The sequence below is a fragment of the Vigna radiata genome, chromosome 5 (assembly GCF_000741045.1).
Source record: "Vigna radiata var. radiata cultivar VC1973A chromosome 5, Vradiata_ver6, whole genome shotgun sequence".
Classification (NCBI taxonomy): Eukaryota; Viridiplantae; Streptophyta; class Magnoliopsida; order Fabales; family Fabaceae; genus Vigna; species Vigna radiata.
Genome location: NC_028355.1, coordinates 451,379 through 469,274, shown reverse-complemented (window position 1 = coordinate 469,274; position 17,896 = coordinate 451,379). Strand labels below are relative to the sequence as shown.

The 17,896-nt window shown below is 35.8% G+C and overlaps 3 protein-coding genes across 3 annotated transcripts; 1 reads left to right on the top strand and 2 right to left on the bottom strand.

Moving 5' to 3' along the window:
- Nucleotides 1-796: 796 nt before the first annotated feature.
- On the bottom strand, nucleotides 797-6,535 carry LOC106760154 (heterogeneous nuclear ribonucleoprotein Q). The gene is made up of 9 exons (XM_014643602.2): nucleotides 6,364-6,535; nucleotides 4,676-5,113; nucleotides 4,456-4,572; nucleotides 4,204-4,344; nucleotides 3,939-4,115; nucleotides 2,293-2,497; nucleotides 1,904-2,082; nucleotides 1,708-1,793; nucleotides 797-1,259 (listed from the first exon to the last, which is right to left on the bottom strand). The coding sequence occupies exons 2-9, from the start codon at nucleotides 5,075-5,077 to the stop codon at nucleotides 1,121-1,123; spliced, it is 1,446 nt and encodes a 481-aa protein (XP_014499088.1). The 5' UTR covers nucleotides 5,078-5,113; nucleotides 6,364-6,535; the 3' UTR covers nucleotides 797-1,120.
- A 2,335-nt stretch (nucleotides 6,536-8,870) lies between these two features.
- LOC106760142 (protein LEO1 homolog) lies at nucleotides 8,871-13,942 on the top strand. The gene is made up of 12 exons (XM_014643587.2): nucleotides 8,871-9,099; nucleotides 9,191-9,528; nucleotides 10,017-10,161; nucleotides 10,271-10,456; nucleotides 10,913-11,089; nucleotides 11,697-11,828; nucleotides 11,904-12,083; nucleotides 12,154-12,285; nucleotides 12,399-12,503; nucleotides 12,596-12,844; nucleotides 13,408-13,566; nucleotides 13,672-13,942. The coding sequence occupies exons 1-11, from the start codon at nucleotides 8,977-8,979 to the stop codon at nucleotides 13,540-13,542; spliced, it is 1,902 nt and encodes a 633-aa protein (XP_014499073.1). The 5' UTR covers nucleotides 8,871-8,976; the 3' UTR covers nucleotides 13,543-13,566; nucleotides 13,672-13,942.
- A 183-nt stretch (nucleotides 13,943-14,125) lies between these two features.
- Nucleotides 14,126-17,841, bottom strand: LOC106760023 (probable L-gulonolactone oxidase 6). Its single transcript, XM_014643462.2, has 4 exons — nucleotides 17,152-17,841; nucleotides 15,898-16,153; nucleotides 15,456-15,557; nucleotides 14,126-15,327 (listed from the first exon to the last, which is right to left on the bottom strand). Exons 1-4 carry the CDS (start codon nucleotides 17,812-17,814, stop codon nucleotides 14,582-14,584), a joined length of 1,767 nt encoding a protein of 588 aa, XP_014498948.1. The 5' UTR covers nucleotides 17,815-17,841; the 3' UTR covers nucleotides 14,126-14,581.
- Nucleotides 17,842-17,896: the final 55 nt, after the last annotated feature.

Here is a 17,896-nt window from a genome sequence, read left to right as displayed (position 1 = left end):
TGGACGATTTCAAATTAAAAATAAAATTTTGGTTTTTCTCTTCCAAATATGTTCTTGTTTCATCTTCTTTTATTTTAAAATCGTCCAATCACATTTTGATATATATGTAGTATCAAAATAGTGTTAAAAATTGGTGTTAAAATATCATTTTCCAATAAAGATCGCTTGTAACAAACTTCGTCTGTAAACAATAACCTCTCTAATAGTTGTAAAGCCCTATACTATATTTCTAAAAAAGACCTTTGATCAGTTTAACGTAAAATACTGAAATTGACTCCTTTTAAAATCCTTGATTTGATGAGTTCAGAAGTAATACGATATGCCTCTTAAGATTGAGATATCCTCTCCCTAGTCAACATAATGAAAGCTGGTTAACCTAAGCAAGTGGGGTTGGTGACTCATCTGTGAAAATTTTATCGTCATCAATCCATTTCTTATGTGTGAATGAAACAGGTTGTAGCATTTATTAATACCAGCTTTGCAAGCAACCATGCAATCGTTAATGAATAGGACGAGGTAATAACATACGATGAACAGAAGTAAAACCAAAAGCATGAATTGACGATGTTTGTTCATTTCTGGGAATCAACGATCTCAAATGTTGCCGGCAGATTTAGCCCTTCAGCAAAAGAATAAACATGTAAGAAATTCGGCAGCCATCAATAAACATTGGTGAAAACAAGCCAAAGGCCTAGTTCTTGAGTGGTCCAATTTTCTCGTATAGTATATGTTTTTCCATGAATTAGTTGGGTTTATTTTATTATTCCATTTATAAATGGCAGCGAGGTAGTATTGATTAACACTGCTAAAAGTACTAATCCATTTAAAGCTCACAAAACTGCCACTAACAGGTAAAGTTTTCCTGAAGCCAAATTAACACAATTTTCTACTGGCTGTCAATAAAAAATTCCAAGCATTACAAGCAGAAAATATGACAATTACTCCGCTGTGACTCGTCTAACAGCAGTAGGCACCATCATTAAAAAGTTAAATAGAATATCACTGGTCCTAATCCTAACTTTCTCTTCATATTTTTCTTCTTTTTCCCCTTTCATGGGATAGGGATATAGAGATTGTGTAAAAATGTATAGCAAATGGTTCCCAAAATCCCCTCATATCCCTAATAGGGTCGATACCTTCTACTACGATTCCCTTCATCATTGCCACTACCACCTCCTCGCCCTGGCTGCCCACTTGGACCATTACTCCGATCACTTCTGCGAGGTCGGCTGGGTGGCGCTTGTACACCAGGTTGTTGTCTGCACCATATCACAATTATCAACATCACTTATTTTTCCAATTTTCACAATTCAGTTTAATAAAACTAAATAAACGTTACTCCATATCATAGAATATAAACTTATGATTCAAATTAAAAAACATGGACAACAATGATTGAAAATTACACACGAAATAGAAATAAAATTGACAGTAAAATTATGTACAGAACATTTTATAGTAATGATGATGATACATAATACAATTTTTATACAATACCAATAATTTAAAAAACGTATTGGGTTACAAGTTTTTTCAATTACTGTGTTAAATTACTATTATGCATAATTGCCAGTGCAATTTTAAATTATATTGACAATACTAAATAATATGCTATATTAATTTATAGTATGATTTAAATTTAAAAAACGTTCTTATTGGTATTTTCATATAATAAAATTTACGTAAAATAAATTTGCAGAAACTTACAGGACATAGCCAATTCGACCGTCAGGTAACACCATTGGAACCATTTGCATTCCTGCTGGCATTGGACCCCTACCATATATCATCGGCTGCTCACACATGCATAAGAACCCACAAAGATCCAAGCGGATTAGAACAAAGGATAACACAAGAGACAGAGACATATATTTATAAATATACATTGTAACTCAGTAAATACCTGTTGATAACCACCACCAACACCATATCCAGCCCCTAAAGAGCCATAAGGATTTCCAGAAAAGTTACCATACGCAGGATGAGGAAGATGGTTTGGATGCAGTCCAGGATTGTAGCCGTACCCTCCATCTGGTTTTTTATCAGCTTGAGGCTTCGCAAGAACAACTTCAAGAACTTGTCCTGCAGTTCAAATCCATTAAACACTGAGTATATTCAAGGCACTTCTTTTACTGACAAGTGATAGCTGACACTTGTTAATGACTTTTATGCATAGATAAGTGAGATACTACTCCTTACTCTCTTTGCATAGAAATTCAATTAAAGAAAAATAAAAATAGACAGACATGAAGAGACAAATTTGGCTTATTACAAATAGTATAAAACAAATACCATCAATTTCATATTTCTCAGTATCTTTTACAGCTTTCAATGCACTTGACCTCTCTGCATAATGAATGAAGCCAAAATCGCGTTTCCCTCCAGCTTTGCCAGGTGGCATGACCACTTTTGTTACTTCTCCATGGCGACGGAATAGTTCCTTCAGTTGTTCGGTGGTAACATTCTCTGGTATGTTCTTGACGTACAGAGCTTTAACCTGAAAATGCCAAAACAAAAAAGGTTTGAAAGCAAAACTTCAATTAACTCAGCAGTTCCTTGTAGGCTCATACACCCTAAAAAACACATAAATATAAACACCGCATATCAACATTTATGATGCTTTAGAGGATCAACATCAATCCCTTTTTTAAACAAAACCATCTTTCTGTAAGTGTCAGTCATTAATATTACCAAAACAACGATCCAGAATCTAGAAAGTAAAGACACTTGAATGTTTCAGATATATGTGCATTTCATGCCAAGGAAAGATTGAGCAACATGGCAAGGACCAGAAAAATTTGGGATAGAAAGGATACGAGAAGAAATCCAAAGTGATTGAAAGGGTAAATGTTATGCTTACAGAAACAAGGATGAGCTTATATGTGCCAGAAAGCTAGCTTCATAACTAACAACCAAACTAACCAAATAAACATGTGGTAATAGCTCCTAGCAACCTGAACAATAGACATTACAACCTAAGGATTAATAATACAAGCCATGAGAATGAGAAACAGCAATGACCAAGAAGCATAACTCAGAAGTCTTCAACAAGAGTGTAGGTAAACTTAATCTTATTCTTACGCCACTACAGTACGTATTAAAGCGTATTGGAAATAGGTCCACCATATTGCGGGAACAATAATCTAAATTCCAGACTGAGACAGAGACTTAATAAGAAAAGGTATAAGCTGAAGTCAAAATTTAACACCTAAGGCAGTTGCAAACCAACCCCGTATAAAATATGCAGATAAATTTGAAGATTCGGACCGTCATGCATGGAAAATATATCGAACAGGAATCTCATATTGAATGAAACTGACAGAAGAACTATTCTTTGCCAAGTGTTTCCCTTTACAAGTGACTGCCCCTTTCTTACAACTGAGCACTTGTGAAATTCTCTCCAAATTCATATTCCTGAATGACCCTCCCGATCCTTACTACCTCCATATATTTAATTTATCCTCTCCAACAAATCAACTGCGGTAACTGTCCCTCCTCGGCGAGACTTCTAAATTATGATAAGCCTGACCTCAAAATAAAGTAAACTCATCTTCCCATCCATCTTTTTATAACCAAAAAAGAATGTTATGAGAGCCAGTTTTTCACTTTACTTTTTTTTCTCCTTTTTGAGGAAATGATACAACTTGGTCAAATTAACAGATAAAAAATGCAGCTCGGAAAATGACTGAACCTAAATCACAATAAATTTCACCAACAGCAAATAGGTCTTCCTATATGCTGAGATCCATGTTAAAAGCATAAAGAAACATGAAAATACCCATAAAGTTGGGTTCTTCAGTGTGAGAAGGAAAAGGAGGAAACGATAGCAAGGAAGGGAAGAAGGGATACATGTCCAATCCAATCAAACCCTTGATGCAATGATAGAGAAAGCTATAAAAAACTTCTCATTTGCATTCCACCTTAATTCTGGAAATTACCTGTGAAGAAGCCGAATGATCAGGAGAGTTCTTTGGATCTGCCCATGTGACAGTGGGTGTATTGCCTTCCAGCTTAAAGCTTGCATTTGACATCTTTTGCCGAGAATAATCAGCACATGCATTATTGTAATACAAAACAAAAGCAAATCCACGATTCCTACTTGGATTTTGAGGGTCCTGATAAAAACAAAATTGAGACGGAATAAAACATTGGGCCTGACAAAAGTTTAATGTAAGCTAGTAGCACAGCCACTGGAGACTGAACCTTTATGAGCTCGATATTTTCAACTCCAGGACCAACTCCTTCAATGACTTTCCTAAAGTCATCTTCCGTCCATGTTTTTGGAACATTACCAATGAATAATCTGTGTTTGGTTTCAGAAAGTGAACACCTCAAAGTTTTACCCTGAAATGATGAAAATTTTTAAAACCATTCACCAACATTGGATTCATAATTGAAATCTAAGTAGAAAATAAAATATGGACAACAAGACACTCTGAGGGAGAACGGCAATACCTTAAATTCCCTGCTATGTATCTCCTCGATTGCCTTTTGTGCTACCTCTTTTGTTTTAAAAGCAACAAAGGCATAGCCCTTGTTTTCACCCGTGTCCCTGTCTTTCATTAATCGCACCTGAAAAGTAACAATAAATAAAAATTTTACTAATAATCCCAAAGTTTCCCATCCGCAGAAAGGACAAGTTTATCATATCATTTATCAATTTATCAAGGCTCACCTCAAGAATGTCACCCATCGGCTCGCACAAATCCCTTAAATCATCTTCACATACATCCCGAGGAAGTCCACCAATAAAGACTTCGGAACCATGAGGTGGAAGGGCAAGAAGTTCGTCGTGCTTCTCTTTCTCATCTTCATCAATGAATGACGGTTTTTGATCATCATCTCCAAATTCAGTGGCAATGTCACTTTTTTCAGCTTCAGGTAATTGGTCCTTCCCACCAACCTCTGCTGTTGAGTCCTCGTATTCATGTTCCTCAACACTACCTTCAGCGTTTTCATCTTCACCTCCATCCACTCCATCGTCATCTATTTGTTCTTCGACATCATCATCGATCTCTTCCATGAAATTTTCTTCATCAAGGTCCACTCGCTCGTCAATTTCTGCACCTTCTGACATGATTGATTCAGGCTTTTGTCATGAACAGCTGAATACCTGCAGGTTCACATATTAATCACAAAATCTGTACAGAACTTTAGGATTTACAGGACACCAGCTTTAGGTAATTGTCTTTTCAGAGGGAAATTTTTTTCTAGGACAGTTAGAGCGGAGGCGTACAGAGGCATAATGCCAGACAAAACCACAGAGACCACCCAGCAACATCCCTAAATTGTTTTCATTTGGACAGTGGGTAACTGAATTGAGATCCTAAGGGTTGTGTTTGTGAAAGAAATTTGGGAGGGAAGAAAAGAGAAGGCATTTGAGAAAGGTTTATATTGATTGGGTGCTTTTTAAATTGGGGGAAAGAAAATGGTTTTGAGAATTTTTAAAACCCTCTAAAACCCTAATTCCCCAATTTGAGGCATTAGAAAAAACAAAATTAATTTACACAATAGTCCCGGCCAACTTTTGCAAATTCTGGCTCACTCATGCTCTCTCTGATTTATAAGCAACATGGAGAAACTCTCTCTCTCATCCATGTTTATCTTCTCAGCACTGGGAACCTCCGTCTTAGCCCTCCTACTCACTGGTGATTGCAATTAACAACAAGGGGTAACAGCAAGTTTTCCTGCATGCGTAGATGTGGATATGGGCGTTGTCTTGCAGAAGGACATAGTAGACCTGGTCCTTGGGGATCTGAATGACATAGGTTCCCACTGGCAGCAAGATCATTGACATAATCGAGGATACATGGATATACTGGCCAGCCGTATCCATTCCTCTTGTAAATCAATGACACAATCAAGGGCGAGTGCTGAGAACTTCCCCTTCATTTCCTTTCCCTCCTAACTGGGAGAAAATTCAGGCCTAATTGTTCATTCGGCTCTTGACCTATTCCAGTTCTAGTTCTACACTATCAAAATGGGCAATAATATTTTCATCGAAATCTGTACACAGACAAAATCTTGTTTGTCCAATGCTGGAACAGAAGAATGGCGACAAATTGAACCGGCTATTAAAATTAAACAAGACAAAGAAGCAGACACTCAAATCTCGGTGAGATAGAAAACCCTGCAAGGTTAGGTTAGGGTTAAACCCTCCGATGTGAGTGGGAAAGGAGATGAAGAGGAGTACAGAGCAGAAAAATGTGACATACCAAAGGGAAAGATGGTTTATTGGTAGATTAAGGAACGAAAATGTCGATATGGGAAGGGTTAGAATTGGATCGAAAGAAGAAGTGGGGCGAAGAAAAAGAGGCATATTTATGATGGAAATGAAAAAAGGAGGGATTTTGGATAGCGTACCAGTGCTAATAAATGAAGGGTTTTCGGATTAGCTTCTGAGTGGGTTTCGGTTCTGTGATTCTTCTTCTTCGTTTCGTTCTCACCCTTCTTCCTGTACACAGAGAAAGAGAGAGAGAGAGAGAGACAAAGACTGAGATGTGTGTATGTGTTTATCTGCCAAACCCTCTTTTTCCAGATGCCCCAAATAGACAATGATACCAAGTGCTCGTTCTCACTTTATTCATTTGCACCCGCTCTCTGGACCAATTACCAATTCCCACGTGTTCCATTAATCAATGACCACCTTTTTATATATCCAACCTTAACTTTAAATTTTCTTATCATGAATATCTAATACAAAATTTTAAAAATGAGTTAAGGTAGCATTTTTTTTTCTAAGTTACCTTACTCATCTTTTATTTAAAATATTTATTTGGTTTTATTTATTTATTTGTCCTAATTATAATGATATTTTACAATCATACAGTTAGAACTAAAAAAATAATATTCAAGCAAAAGTTATTATTGTCTTATAAAATTGAGATGAACATTTCAATGTTAGGTAACGAATAACATAAAACTATTTAGATGCCTCTTCCTGTTTAATTAGGAACTAAAAGTCTAAACAAGTTATGTTAAAATGTGTCTAAATGCTAATCTAAAAAGTCCTATCACAAGAGATCTAGCAAATAGTGTTACGAAAGTCCAATAAGTGAAAATGTATATCCGAATAGGAGAGCACTTATCTTGGGATGGGTTTCCTACTTAGATGCTTTCAGCAGTTATTCGCTCCGCACTTGGCTATCCAGCGTTTACCGTGGGCACGATAACTGGCACACCAGAGGTGCGTCCTTCTCGGTCCTCTCGTACTAGGGAAAGGTCCTCTCAATGCTCTAACGCCCACACCGGATATGGATCGAACTGTCTCACGACCACGTTTACAGAAATACAAGGTAAGACAAACAAGTTTTAAAGATCTAGAAAACAAACATATTACAAATGTGTTGACTTAAAGAGAGAGATAAGCCAAAAGGAGATGACATGTTCTTGAGAAGAAATGTCTGATTAATAGGAAAAACCTACATACAATTGTCAAGTCATTATACTTAAGATATATACATGTTCATGAAGTGATGGGTGAAAAAGTGTCTAAGTGAATATTGTAAAACAATGAGCATAAGAATCTATCAAGCAAACACATGCTTTACAAAGATGTTTTACGTCAAGTATCATTTAAAGAACATAAGGGCAAAACAAAAAGACATACATCTAGGTCTTAAGGAAGAAACATCCACCCTTGAGAAATAAAATAACATTGAAAGTCTGACATATCATATATAATCAATGATATAGATAAAAGACACTGTCTAATGAAAAGTGAAACAAATCATATAACTCCCATTGTTCTTTACTCACAAGCTTTTTGATGCTTTATATTGAATATGCCTCATACTTTCTAATATCATATTATTTGAACATTACAATCAAATGATAAATTTATTATTGACAATGCATATGACAAGATGGTTTGATCACATAGTACAAGTTAATATTCATAAACATTAAACCATTTAATGTCATTTAATACACATGTACCATTAAAGTGTTATCATGTTTGTATACTTTGTCCTCCTTATTTGTGCAAAACAAGAATGAAAAAAGGGTTAATCAAAACAGCTACATGTATGGATAAAGACGTTGAAAATAGCATTTTGGGAATGTTTATAAGTGAAAACTTTTAATCTAACATACGTCGTGCTTCAATCATTGTATCTTTACATGAAAACACTTGAGTTTGACAAGCTATCAAAAGAAGTTATAAAACTTATTCAAATATCAACTATATATTCAGTGTTAATTTCTTCATTAAGACTGTATAAAGAAGATTTAAAGAATAAGAAAAAAACTAATGGAATAAACAAATGAAGAAAAAATAAATATACAATCTAAAAGTAAGATGAGGTTGAAACATATGAGGTTGAATAAAAAAAAAGTTGAACAAAATGAAGTTGAAAATATGTTAAAAAAATATAAGAAAAAAAAATATTATTTTTTTATAATCAAACATTTGAACCGTAAACCTTAAATAATGGTTAAATGTTATCTTGTAAACTATAAAACTATTGTTATTATATTCTCTGTTTAATATGTTTTAATCAAACATTTACTTAAAAAAACCTATGCCAATTTTAGTCACTGAATTTTTTAAAAAAATATACTAGTCACTAATTTTGAAGTGAGTTAAATAATTTCAGTGAACTTTAACATGCTTGTAAAAATATTAGGATAGAATTTGGAAAAAAAACAAAAAAGTGTATATCTCTTTATACTATATATATTTATAAATATAATATTTATTTTTAACTTATTAATTTACTTATTGTAATAAAAGCAAATTTCAGCTTAAAAATAATGTAACGTAGGTGAAAATACTAGATTGTATCAATTAAGGTTATTTTTTTTCATGCAAGCTAGTGTAGGAGGTAGTTTTTGGGATGAGACCAGCAATTACCCATAAAGGCGACTGATACGGTGCGTTTCACAACACATCACAAGAACAAACAAACGCAGGTTTCCAGTTGAAGGGGGTTCGATCGAAAACCACTCGTGCTAGGGTTTCTTCTCTCGGAAGCCATGGGAGGTGAGGAGAAGCGCCACCAGATGATGCAAAACCTCTTCGGCGACCAATCCGAGGAGGAGGAAGAGCTCGACGTCGATTCCGAGCACGAATCGAACCCTCAACTCAATTACCCCTCCGTACGCCCCAATTTCACACTCCTTCTCCTTGCATCGCGTTTGGATCCCTACCCTAACCGTTTTTCCATGTTTTGGCGTTTTGTTTTTTCAGGACGAGGGAGAGGGAATGGGGGAGCAGGAGGGAGAGGGCGAGGTGGAGGGCCAGGGGGAGGTGGAAATCGAGAGCGAGGGAGACGGAGAAGGAGAACACGATCGCGAAAGCGAGGGCGAGAGGGAGCAGAGCTCGCAGGAGGTGGAAGTTGGAGAGAGAGAGGAGAGTGAGGGAAGAGAGTCGGATAGTGACGCCAAAGATGACGGTTATAGCCAGCGTGGCGTCACGAGTAAGCGCCGCGATGACGTCGTTGAGAGCGGATCTGAAAGGTCGGAGGAGAATCATTACGATCACCACGAAGATGAGGAGGAAGAAGTCGACGAAGCTAGAAGCCCCAGGTATAATGTTGCGCGGAAAAATGACAAATGTGGCTGAAGTATGTTGGTATTTGGGGACGGGTTTATGTTTTCCTTTATCAGTGTTGTCATGCATATTGAAACATGTCATTGATTAGGGCATAGGATAGAACACAGGGAATTACTGATGACCCAAGACTTTTTGTGCTTAATTATTTTAGTTTTTCAACTTTTGGATTTTAGCGCACCCATAATTTGATCCTCTAACCTAGTACCGGTTGACAAGTTCATCCTCTCTGCGAACTACATTTAACATTTTCTAACTGAAAGGATGAACTTGTTTTGCAGCATATAATTAGAGGACCAAATTTAAACAAAAAGGAAGTTGGAGAACCGAAGTGAAACATTAAACGAAGTTAAAAGATCAAACGTCAAAGAACTAAACTTGCCGATTGTTTTATAACTGCCGCATGACATTAAGATTGATAGTTTGTCTTTTTTTTTTTTTTTTTTTTTTTTTTTAAATGTAGTGTGTCGCCCAGAGACGAAAAAGAAGACGAGACTCGTGACTTGCATTCGGCCCCTGAAATTCGTGATGTATTTGGTGATTTCGATGATGATGAAGAAGAGGAAATGGGGTACACTGTTCAGAAGGACATTGAACAAGATTCAAATGTTAGTGAAGTTGCCAATAGTGATATTGGTGTCAATAATGAATTTTTCCCTTTATCTGTGAATTGCCCAAATTTTAAGAATTGATGATATTATTGGTTTCCTGCCCCAGAGATATCATGTGGAGGAGGAAGGAAGTTACGGAAAGAACCTGAGACCAGAAGACATACTTGCTGATGAAGATCATCAGTATGAATCAGAGGAGGAAAACTTTGAGATAAAAACTAAAGAGAAGCCACTTGGCCCCCCTTTAGAATTGGAAGTTCCATTACGACCTCCTCCAGCTCTCCCAGACAAGGTCTGCTTCTAATTAATAAGTTTATTTATTCGAGTGAAAGCCCTTTATTATTATTTCATATTTTAATTTTAAATTAGCTTTTAACTTGGTGGCTGCAAAACACGAGTAATTGACACTCTTCTTGTGTCGTTCACATTGTTGTGATAAAGAAGTTGGCACGTGTAGTGTGCGTGAGTGACTCCTGAATTCGAAGTGTTTAAGGAAGTGCATCTTTTAAGAAAGTTTTTTGATAACTTCCCCATGCCAAAGACGGTGACATGTTGCGAATTAGATGGGAATTGTACAAATCAGGTTTTATGATAACAAGGTCATGATGAATACGTTTTTACACGTAATATCTCTCAGGTTTTATGTATAGATGTATTGCCTTTTATAATGATGTGCATCCTGGTAAGACAAGTTGAGTTTCATTATTCAGACACTTGTATTTTAATCTCTCTCTCTCTCTCTTGGCAGATGAACATGATTAAAGTTTCCAATATTATGGGTGTTGACCCAAAACCATTTGATCCTAAAACATATGTGGAAGAGGATACTTTTGTAACTGATGAATCTGGAGCCAGAAAGCGCATACGGTTGGAGAATAATATTGTACGTTGGAGGACTGCTAGAAATCCTGATGGCACAGCATCTGTAAGTAATTGTAAACCGTTTCTTTTGCCTGCTATCGATTATAATTTCTGTCAAATTAAATGGGATGAAGACAATTATGATGTTCTTGTGTGTAACTTCTTAACTGCTTTTACATAATTTGTATTCGATTCTACTACCTTTTACTAGCCTAATTATATCATAAAATATTTGTTTTTGAATTTTGAGGTTAAATATTAGGATGGATTCAGGATAGAATGGCCAAATGTATTCTTTTAATGTTCTGGAGTCTATGATGCCTTCTGTCGATAAAATCTGCCCTTTGGTTGACAGGATCTAATTTAGTTTTCATGTGCATGAATGGACATGATTTTTTTGAACTGTAGTAGATTGATAATCTGTTAAGGAAGTTTATGATATTTTAAGGATATGGAGTATCAAATTTGAAGCTGATCATGAGGGCGAGGAAGTACTTCAAATAAAGTCATTAGTACTAAATAGGAATAAAATGCTCCATGTTCTATTATGTTTACCCTTTAACTTTGTAGAAAACCAGGTGGGTTAGTGTTATGATGATTTGTCATTCATGATCAGGTTGCAGTATATAATTGTTTGCAAGAAATGTATCATGGATTTTCTATTACTGTAGTATGAAAGCAATGCCCGCTTTGTGAGATGGTCCGATGGCAGCCTGCAGCTTTTAATTGGGAATGAAGTTCTTGACATATCAGTGCAAGATGCACATCATGATCAAGCACATCTTTTCCTTAGACACGGAAAGGTGAATTTTGTTATTCCTATGAATGTCTTGATGATTTACCATTTCCCCCTAATTGTTTGTGTCTACATGCTTCAGGGAATCCTTCAATCACAAGGAAGGTTATTGAGGAAAATGAGGTTCATGCCATCTTCTTTGTCTTCAAATTCTCATCGGCTGTTGACTGCCCTTGTTGACTCAAGGCATAAGAAGGTTTACAAGGTGAAAAACTGCATTACTGACATTGATCCTGAGCGGGAAAAAGAGGAAAAAGAGAAGGTATAATTCAATAATTACGTGCTAAGTGTCTCTTGGGTACCATAATCTAATTTCTTTATATCTTTTGTAGGCTGAAAGTCAAAATATCCGGGCTAATGTGCTTCTTAACCGAAAGCGTGAGAAGGTGAGCCGGAAGTATACTCCAGCTGTGGATAGGAGGCGGCAACTTTCTCCTGGGTTTTTAGAGGATGCATTGGATGAGGTATAAAAGTCTGTTTTTGTTTTGGTCACGTATCTCATGCAATTTTCTGTTAGCATATCTGGGTAGATAAAATTATGACAGTTCCATTATTTACCCGTTGTTCTTTCCTTCAGGAGGATGAAACAGATTACTATGATTCTCGTCGCACTCAGCGCCGCTTTGAAGATGATTTGGAAGTGGAAGCCCGAGCAGAGAAACGAATTATGAATGCTAAAAAGGTATTGTTTCTCAGTTTCCGGAAATTTGTTTGTATATTGATTGTTTTGGCATTTGTCATTGATGAGGGCTTTTTTATTTTTCTGGAATTTAGTCACAGGGACCTAGAGACATCCCTCGCAAGTCTTCTTTTCCACCTGCTAAATCCTCTCGAAATCCAGTGGGTTACCAGGATGATGAGAGAGAGGAGTCTGAGTATGAAACCGATGAAGAGGAAGATGAGAGGCCTCCTCCACGCAAGAGGGATGAGGATACTGAGCCAGAGTATGAGGATGAAGAAGAGGAAGATCACTATGAAGAGGCAGAACAAGTTAATGATGCCTCAGATGAGGAGGAAGAGAAGGTACTGCATATTTTATTAAAAATAATACATATTTAAATTTTTGGCTGTAGGTCCATAGATATTTAGTTTCAGATTGCTTCTTATCATGCTCTCCTTAGCTGTTGATAAGAAGGTATATTACGTGTGATTTGTTCATGCAGTTTCGTTGTTTTCAAATCTGCCTCATTTATAATGTTTCCATTCTTTGCACTGGTTTGTACTGTGAAGATATTTATATTTTTGTTTATAAGACTGCTGTACGCGTGTCCTCTGTGTGCTTTTACATCTTGTGGGTAGGGTGAAAGTTCATAAGATGATGATGAAGCATTTTTTGTCAGATATTATATCCTTGTGGACTTCTCTCTTATTCTCAGTTGACACAACTGTGGATGAAATCCCACGACATTTTCAAAAACACCCAACATGTTTCAACAACGTTTTGATTATCCATGTTCCCATTTTTTTGTTTTCTATTAGTGTTCCTTCATTGTTGGACTTTTCTTTTATGACTCAAATATATGTGGAAATAAGGATATTCGATTGCTATGCCGTGGTTTAAAAATTAGTTGGATGTTTTATTGCAGGAACCAAAGCAAAAGAGTAAGGAGTTTAGAGGCAGTGGCAAGAGGAAGGGATTTGAATCAGATGAGGAGTCTCCTCCAAGGAAAACAACCACCCATCGACGGATGGCAGTTGTGTATGATAGTGATGAGGAATGAACTTCCTTATGCTATATTTTCACGGTGAGTATTCTTAGTCTCTAGAATTTAATTACAATACAGGGTAAGAGTTTTAACTACGGATCATCTATGTAAGATTGTTGAATTTGTAGTTATTTTAATTTGCAGTGATGTTCCAGCGAAGGGTGTGCGTAAGAACTGCAGCTTTCGGACGCATCAGAGGCTGAGATGACTCAATATTTTTCCTTATATACATAAAACAGAGGCTGATATATTGATGTAGTACTTAGTCTCAGTCTCTCAGGTCACACAATATATGTTGATTCTCTTGATAATGATTTTAAAAAAGATCAGTGTAAATAGGTTTGTTCTCTGTATTTTCCGTTCGCAAACCTTTCGCCCTAGGGAAGGTAATGGAAACGGGACCGCACCTTCCCTTCTTACTTTCTTATAGAACGCTGACATTAGTTTGCGACTTTATATCTTCTTTTGATAAAAAATGCATTAAAGAACACGAACACTCAGGTTTTAGAAGGAGACTAGAAAACAACAGTTCTTCCATATGTATATACCAAAGTGATTTTATTAAATGATAAATTCATGAAGTTTATTATGTTACAATTTTAATATGTCTAAACACTCATAAATATCTGGTAATTTGATTTTGTAATTTAAAATGTTTAATTATAGTGTAATTTTTATTTCAAAAGTAAATGGTTTTGGTTTTGGATGTTTAATGACACTTTTGTTGATGTTGATGTAAGTGTTTTGGGGTGGGTAGATATTAGTTATGTAAGCGGATTATCCCACGAACAAAATTAGGTTCTTACCAATAGAAATGATTAGGTTGGAATGTAATTTTAAAATCCTTTGGTATCATCGTTACAAAATCCAATGAAATTTTAAGCCTTATGAAAGAACGACAACCCAATCCGCCACTCGGGCTATCAAGGAATAAGTGATTTCCTTTGCATGAGATTGAATCTTGTCTACGTGTATCAATCATAAATGACAGACATAAGTTTTATTGAGATGGAGGAAGTAATAAGGTTATTTGATGAGAACTGATAACAGTGCTTTATAACTCGTCCTTAAAATCATCTTCTTCTTTGGTTTTCTTGGAAACATGAGTACAAACCCTAGCTTCCTTATAAATTTTTCCTGATCTGCATAAGTAATCTTTCTTTGGTGCACAGTGTCTATCTTCTGAGCAAATACACATCCCTTCCATTGCACACCCATCCTTAAATACTGTCACTCCTTCTCTAAGTCCAAGCATTTGATCTGTCCACTCGCTTGAGAAGATCTCATCTGGGTCATACTCCTTTTTAACCTTCAAAAATTTCTCTGCATTATCATACTTTTTTATTATTCCAAGAAATGCTAAGTTTCTATTTTTGCCCCAGTGGGGTAATCCTCCATATTTAAACAATCCAATCTGTTCTATTTCTTCAAGTATATCTTGGAAAAGCCTAGGAGCCAATGGATCTTTACTGCGATAGTAAGTGATGTCAAAATCTACAGCGTCTTCTGATTTTCCAAGATAAGCGCTGGAAGCTGTAACATAGCGCATAAGGATTCCATTCGCTATTTCTAACCCACAGAGTGACTTTGGTTCCAACTCAACGAGTTTCTGCACATCTTCCACGAAGTTTTTTACTACAGACAGGGAAATGCTAAACGCAGTTTGGTGAAAGAACTCTCCTTTTATTCTTGAATCCCATGGACATGCTGTAATCAATCCATCGTTCAAACTATCTAAACATGTTCCTGATGCTTGCATCCTGTTGCTAAATCCAACAACAGGATATCCAAGAAAGATACCTGCATCATAATCATATGTTTAAATAGATTAATATTCTTTTATTTCAATCTGAAAGTTTTTTCTTTTTTTTTTCTTTTCTATTTCTAATTCCAAATTCATTGCCATTTTATTTTACTCAAATCAGTACCATTGTTAGTCAACCCATAAGCAATGCCCGACAGCAATGCAGTTATCAACTTCGCACCAACACACTTTCCATTAGCATCACGTGTTGCTTCTTGAAGTTCCTCTGTTAAATGAAGATGTGAAGAAACAACTATTATAAACAGAAAACTTGCCAATCTCGAAAACAAGTGATCGGAAGAAGAAGACTATTGAAGTTAAATAACGATAAATGATTGTCCTTTTCTTTATTTTTTTATTCGTGTACACACATATTCAAACATGCATGCACTTGATTAAAGAATAACAGAGTTGAAGTTAAATAATATATATAACTGTGTTTGGATTGATCTATTCAAAAGTACGTTCAAGATGAAAGAAATATAACATGCATGCACTGCCTCTATATATATGATATTGATTATGGAAGAATAGAAAAATTATGAACAGATATATCTATCCGGAACCTGTTGATCTAACAACAGCTAATGCTGCTGAGGCTGTGGAACGAAATGGGAAGAAATTGTATGAGCCATTTCCAGATGCATTAACCGATACACGGTCATCGATTCTATAGACAGCCTTTTTCTGACTTGGGTACCATATTACATCACCAAACTCATGTTTTCTTCCAAAAGTAACAAGTTCATCTCCTAAATCTGTATCATCTTTGGTGATATATGTAATGGATCGCTTGAAGAGAGGCTCCAATTTTAGGGTAACCTGTATATATAAAACCGGTGATTGTGGAAGCATAGTTATACCAGTTCATATATATTTGAAAATGGTAAAATTTGATTTAGTTATATTTTTCAATCATTAAATTTTTAAGTTATTTTTTTAAATTCAATAGTATATTCTTAAGGGAAGTATTCAGTGGTATATATTAAGAAAAGAAAAATATTTTTGCATTAGACTGACATGAAAATAGAATATACAGTAAACTGTAAATAATTATCATGTTTTGAAGGTAGAGAGGGTGAAATTCTTGGTTTTATCTTAGCTGCATTGATTCAAGATAAGAAAGGCATTATGAATTTTATAGAGGTGAAAAAGTATTGGTACATAATTTGACGGTTTATTTAATTTGAAAGATTTGACTTGGCATACAAATGGTTATTAAAAAGATACTATTAGTTGGATCTTTTGAGATTTGAAATTTTGCCAAAATTATTGACTAATTCAAATTAAAATTACATATTAATCTCGTTGCCATTTTAAAATAGACAAGAGAGTCAATGTAAATTGAAAGAGATGTTTTCCACCAAAAAAGTAAATAAATTAAAAGAGATCTTTTTACATTATAAATCACTCATCCAAGATCAATTCCTCTCACTTCTTCTAATCCTCTTACTAATACTAGAATCAGTTTTTTTTTTCTTTCAAAAATTAAGTCTCTAATTATGTTAGTCCAATAAAATGACTAAACTATAATTATTTACATATATTTAATATGTTTTATATGTTCTTAACATTTTCTAGTCGAGTAAAGTAATTATTTATTTATTTTGGTTTATGCATGTTTTTACTTGTACAAAATATAAAATTGTCATTTTTAGTCTTTGTAAAATAAATAAGCTATATTTTGGATAAATTAATTATTCAATCTTTAAATATATAAAACTAACGAATTATTTTAGTATTATAACCTTAACATATTAGGAAAATATTTTTTTTAAAAAAAATTGTTGACATCTCATCGTTCTAACATATATGCATACCTGAGAAAGAACTCCAAGAACTCCGAGGGAAACTCTGGCTGCATCGAGAGAGGGGTGAGATTGGTTAAGGGTTCGAACTTTAGCATAGCCATCTTCACGTCCAGCAGGAGTAACGATTCTCAACTCTACCACATACTCATGAACGGCGCTTCCTTTGCCCCACAACGTGCTTCCATGAGCACCTGTTCCCATCATTCCACCAATGGTTAAACCCCACCAGTACGGCGCATAAGGCAAGGCCAAACCATTCTCTCCGGCCGCCGTGATTATCTGTCTCAACGACACGCCACTCTGCACCGTCATTGTCCTTCCCTTCGCGTCGATGTTCAGTATCTTGTTTAGATTCTTAGTGCTTATCAGCAACCCGTTTTCGCCATCGGGACAAGCCAGCTTGGTTATGCTGTGGGAAAAGCGCGTTGCGGCTTTCACTTTTCTTTTGTTCTTGGAAGCTGAGGCCACCGCGGATACCAGCTCCTCCTCCGTGGTGGGGTAGACAACCTCGGCGACGCGGCAAGTGGTTCGGTCGGGGAAGATGCCATAAGTGTTGGTGATGGTGCAGTTTGTGTTTTTTGAAGCACACCGGATGGGATCTTCCGGAGGAGTTGCAATCACTCCACAGACACAGATCAATAAGAACACAAACCTTAAAACCTGTTCTTTCATCTTTTTAATGTCTTCATCTTCTCACCCTGTTTGTGCTCACTATTTATACAACCATTTGCTAACGTCAATGCTTAACTATTAC

What these genes read in the sequence shown, in the direction of transcription:
- LOC106760154 (XM_014643602.2), bottom strand. Translation starts at nt 5,077, where the DNA reads ATGTCAGAAGGTGCAGAAATTGACGAGCGAGTGGACCTTGATGAAGAA. An exon ending in AAAATATCGAGCTCATAAAG is followed by an intron (nt 4,116 to 4,203) that starts GTTCAGTCTCCA and finishes TGTTTTTATCAG; the next exon opens with GACCCTCAAAATCCAAGTAG. An exon ending in TGAGAAATATGAAATTGATG is followed by an intron (nt 2,083 to 2,292) that starts GTATTTGTTTTA and finishes TTTGAACTGCAG; the next exon opens with GACAAGTTCTTGAAGTTGTT.
- LOC106760142 (XM_014643587.2), top strand. Translation starts at nt 8,977, where the DNA reads ATGGGAGGTGAGGAGAAGCGCCACCAGATGATGCAAAACCTCTTCGGC. An exon ending in AAAAAGAGGAAAAAGAGAAG is followed by an intron (nt 12,084 to 12,153) that starts GTATAATTCAAT and finishes TATCTTTTGTAG; the next exon opens with GCTGAAAGTCAAAATATCCG. An exon ending in CAGATGAGGAGGAAGAGAAG is followed by an intron (nt 12,845 to 13,407) that starts GTACTGCATATT and finishes GTTTTATTGCAG; the next exon opens with GAACCAAAGCAAAAGAGTAA.
- LOC106760023 (XM_014643462.2), bottom strand. Translation starts at nt 17,814, where the DNA reads ATGAAAGAACAGGTTTTAAGGTTTGTGTTCTTATTGATCTGTGTCTGT. An exon ending in AGCTGTTGTTAGATCAACAG is followed by an intron (nt 15,558 to 15,897) that starts GTTCCGGATAGA and finishes TTCATTTAACAG; the next exon opens with AGGAACTTCAAGAAGCAACA. An exon ending in TTATGGGTTGACTAACAATG is followed by an intron (nt 15,328 to 15,455) that starts GTACTGATTTGA and finishes ATTATGATGCAG; the next exon opens with GTATCTTTCTTGGATATCCT.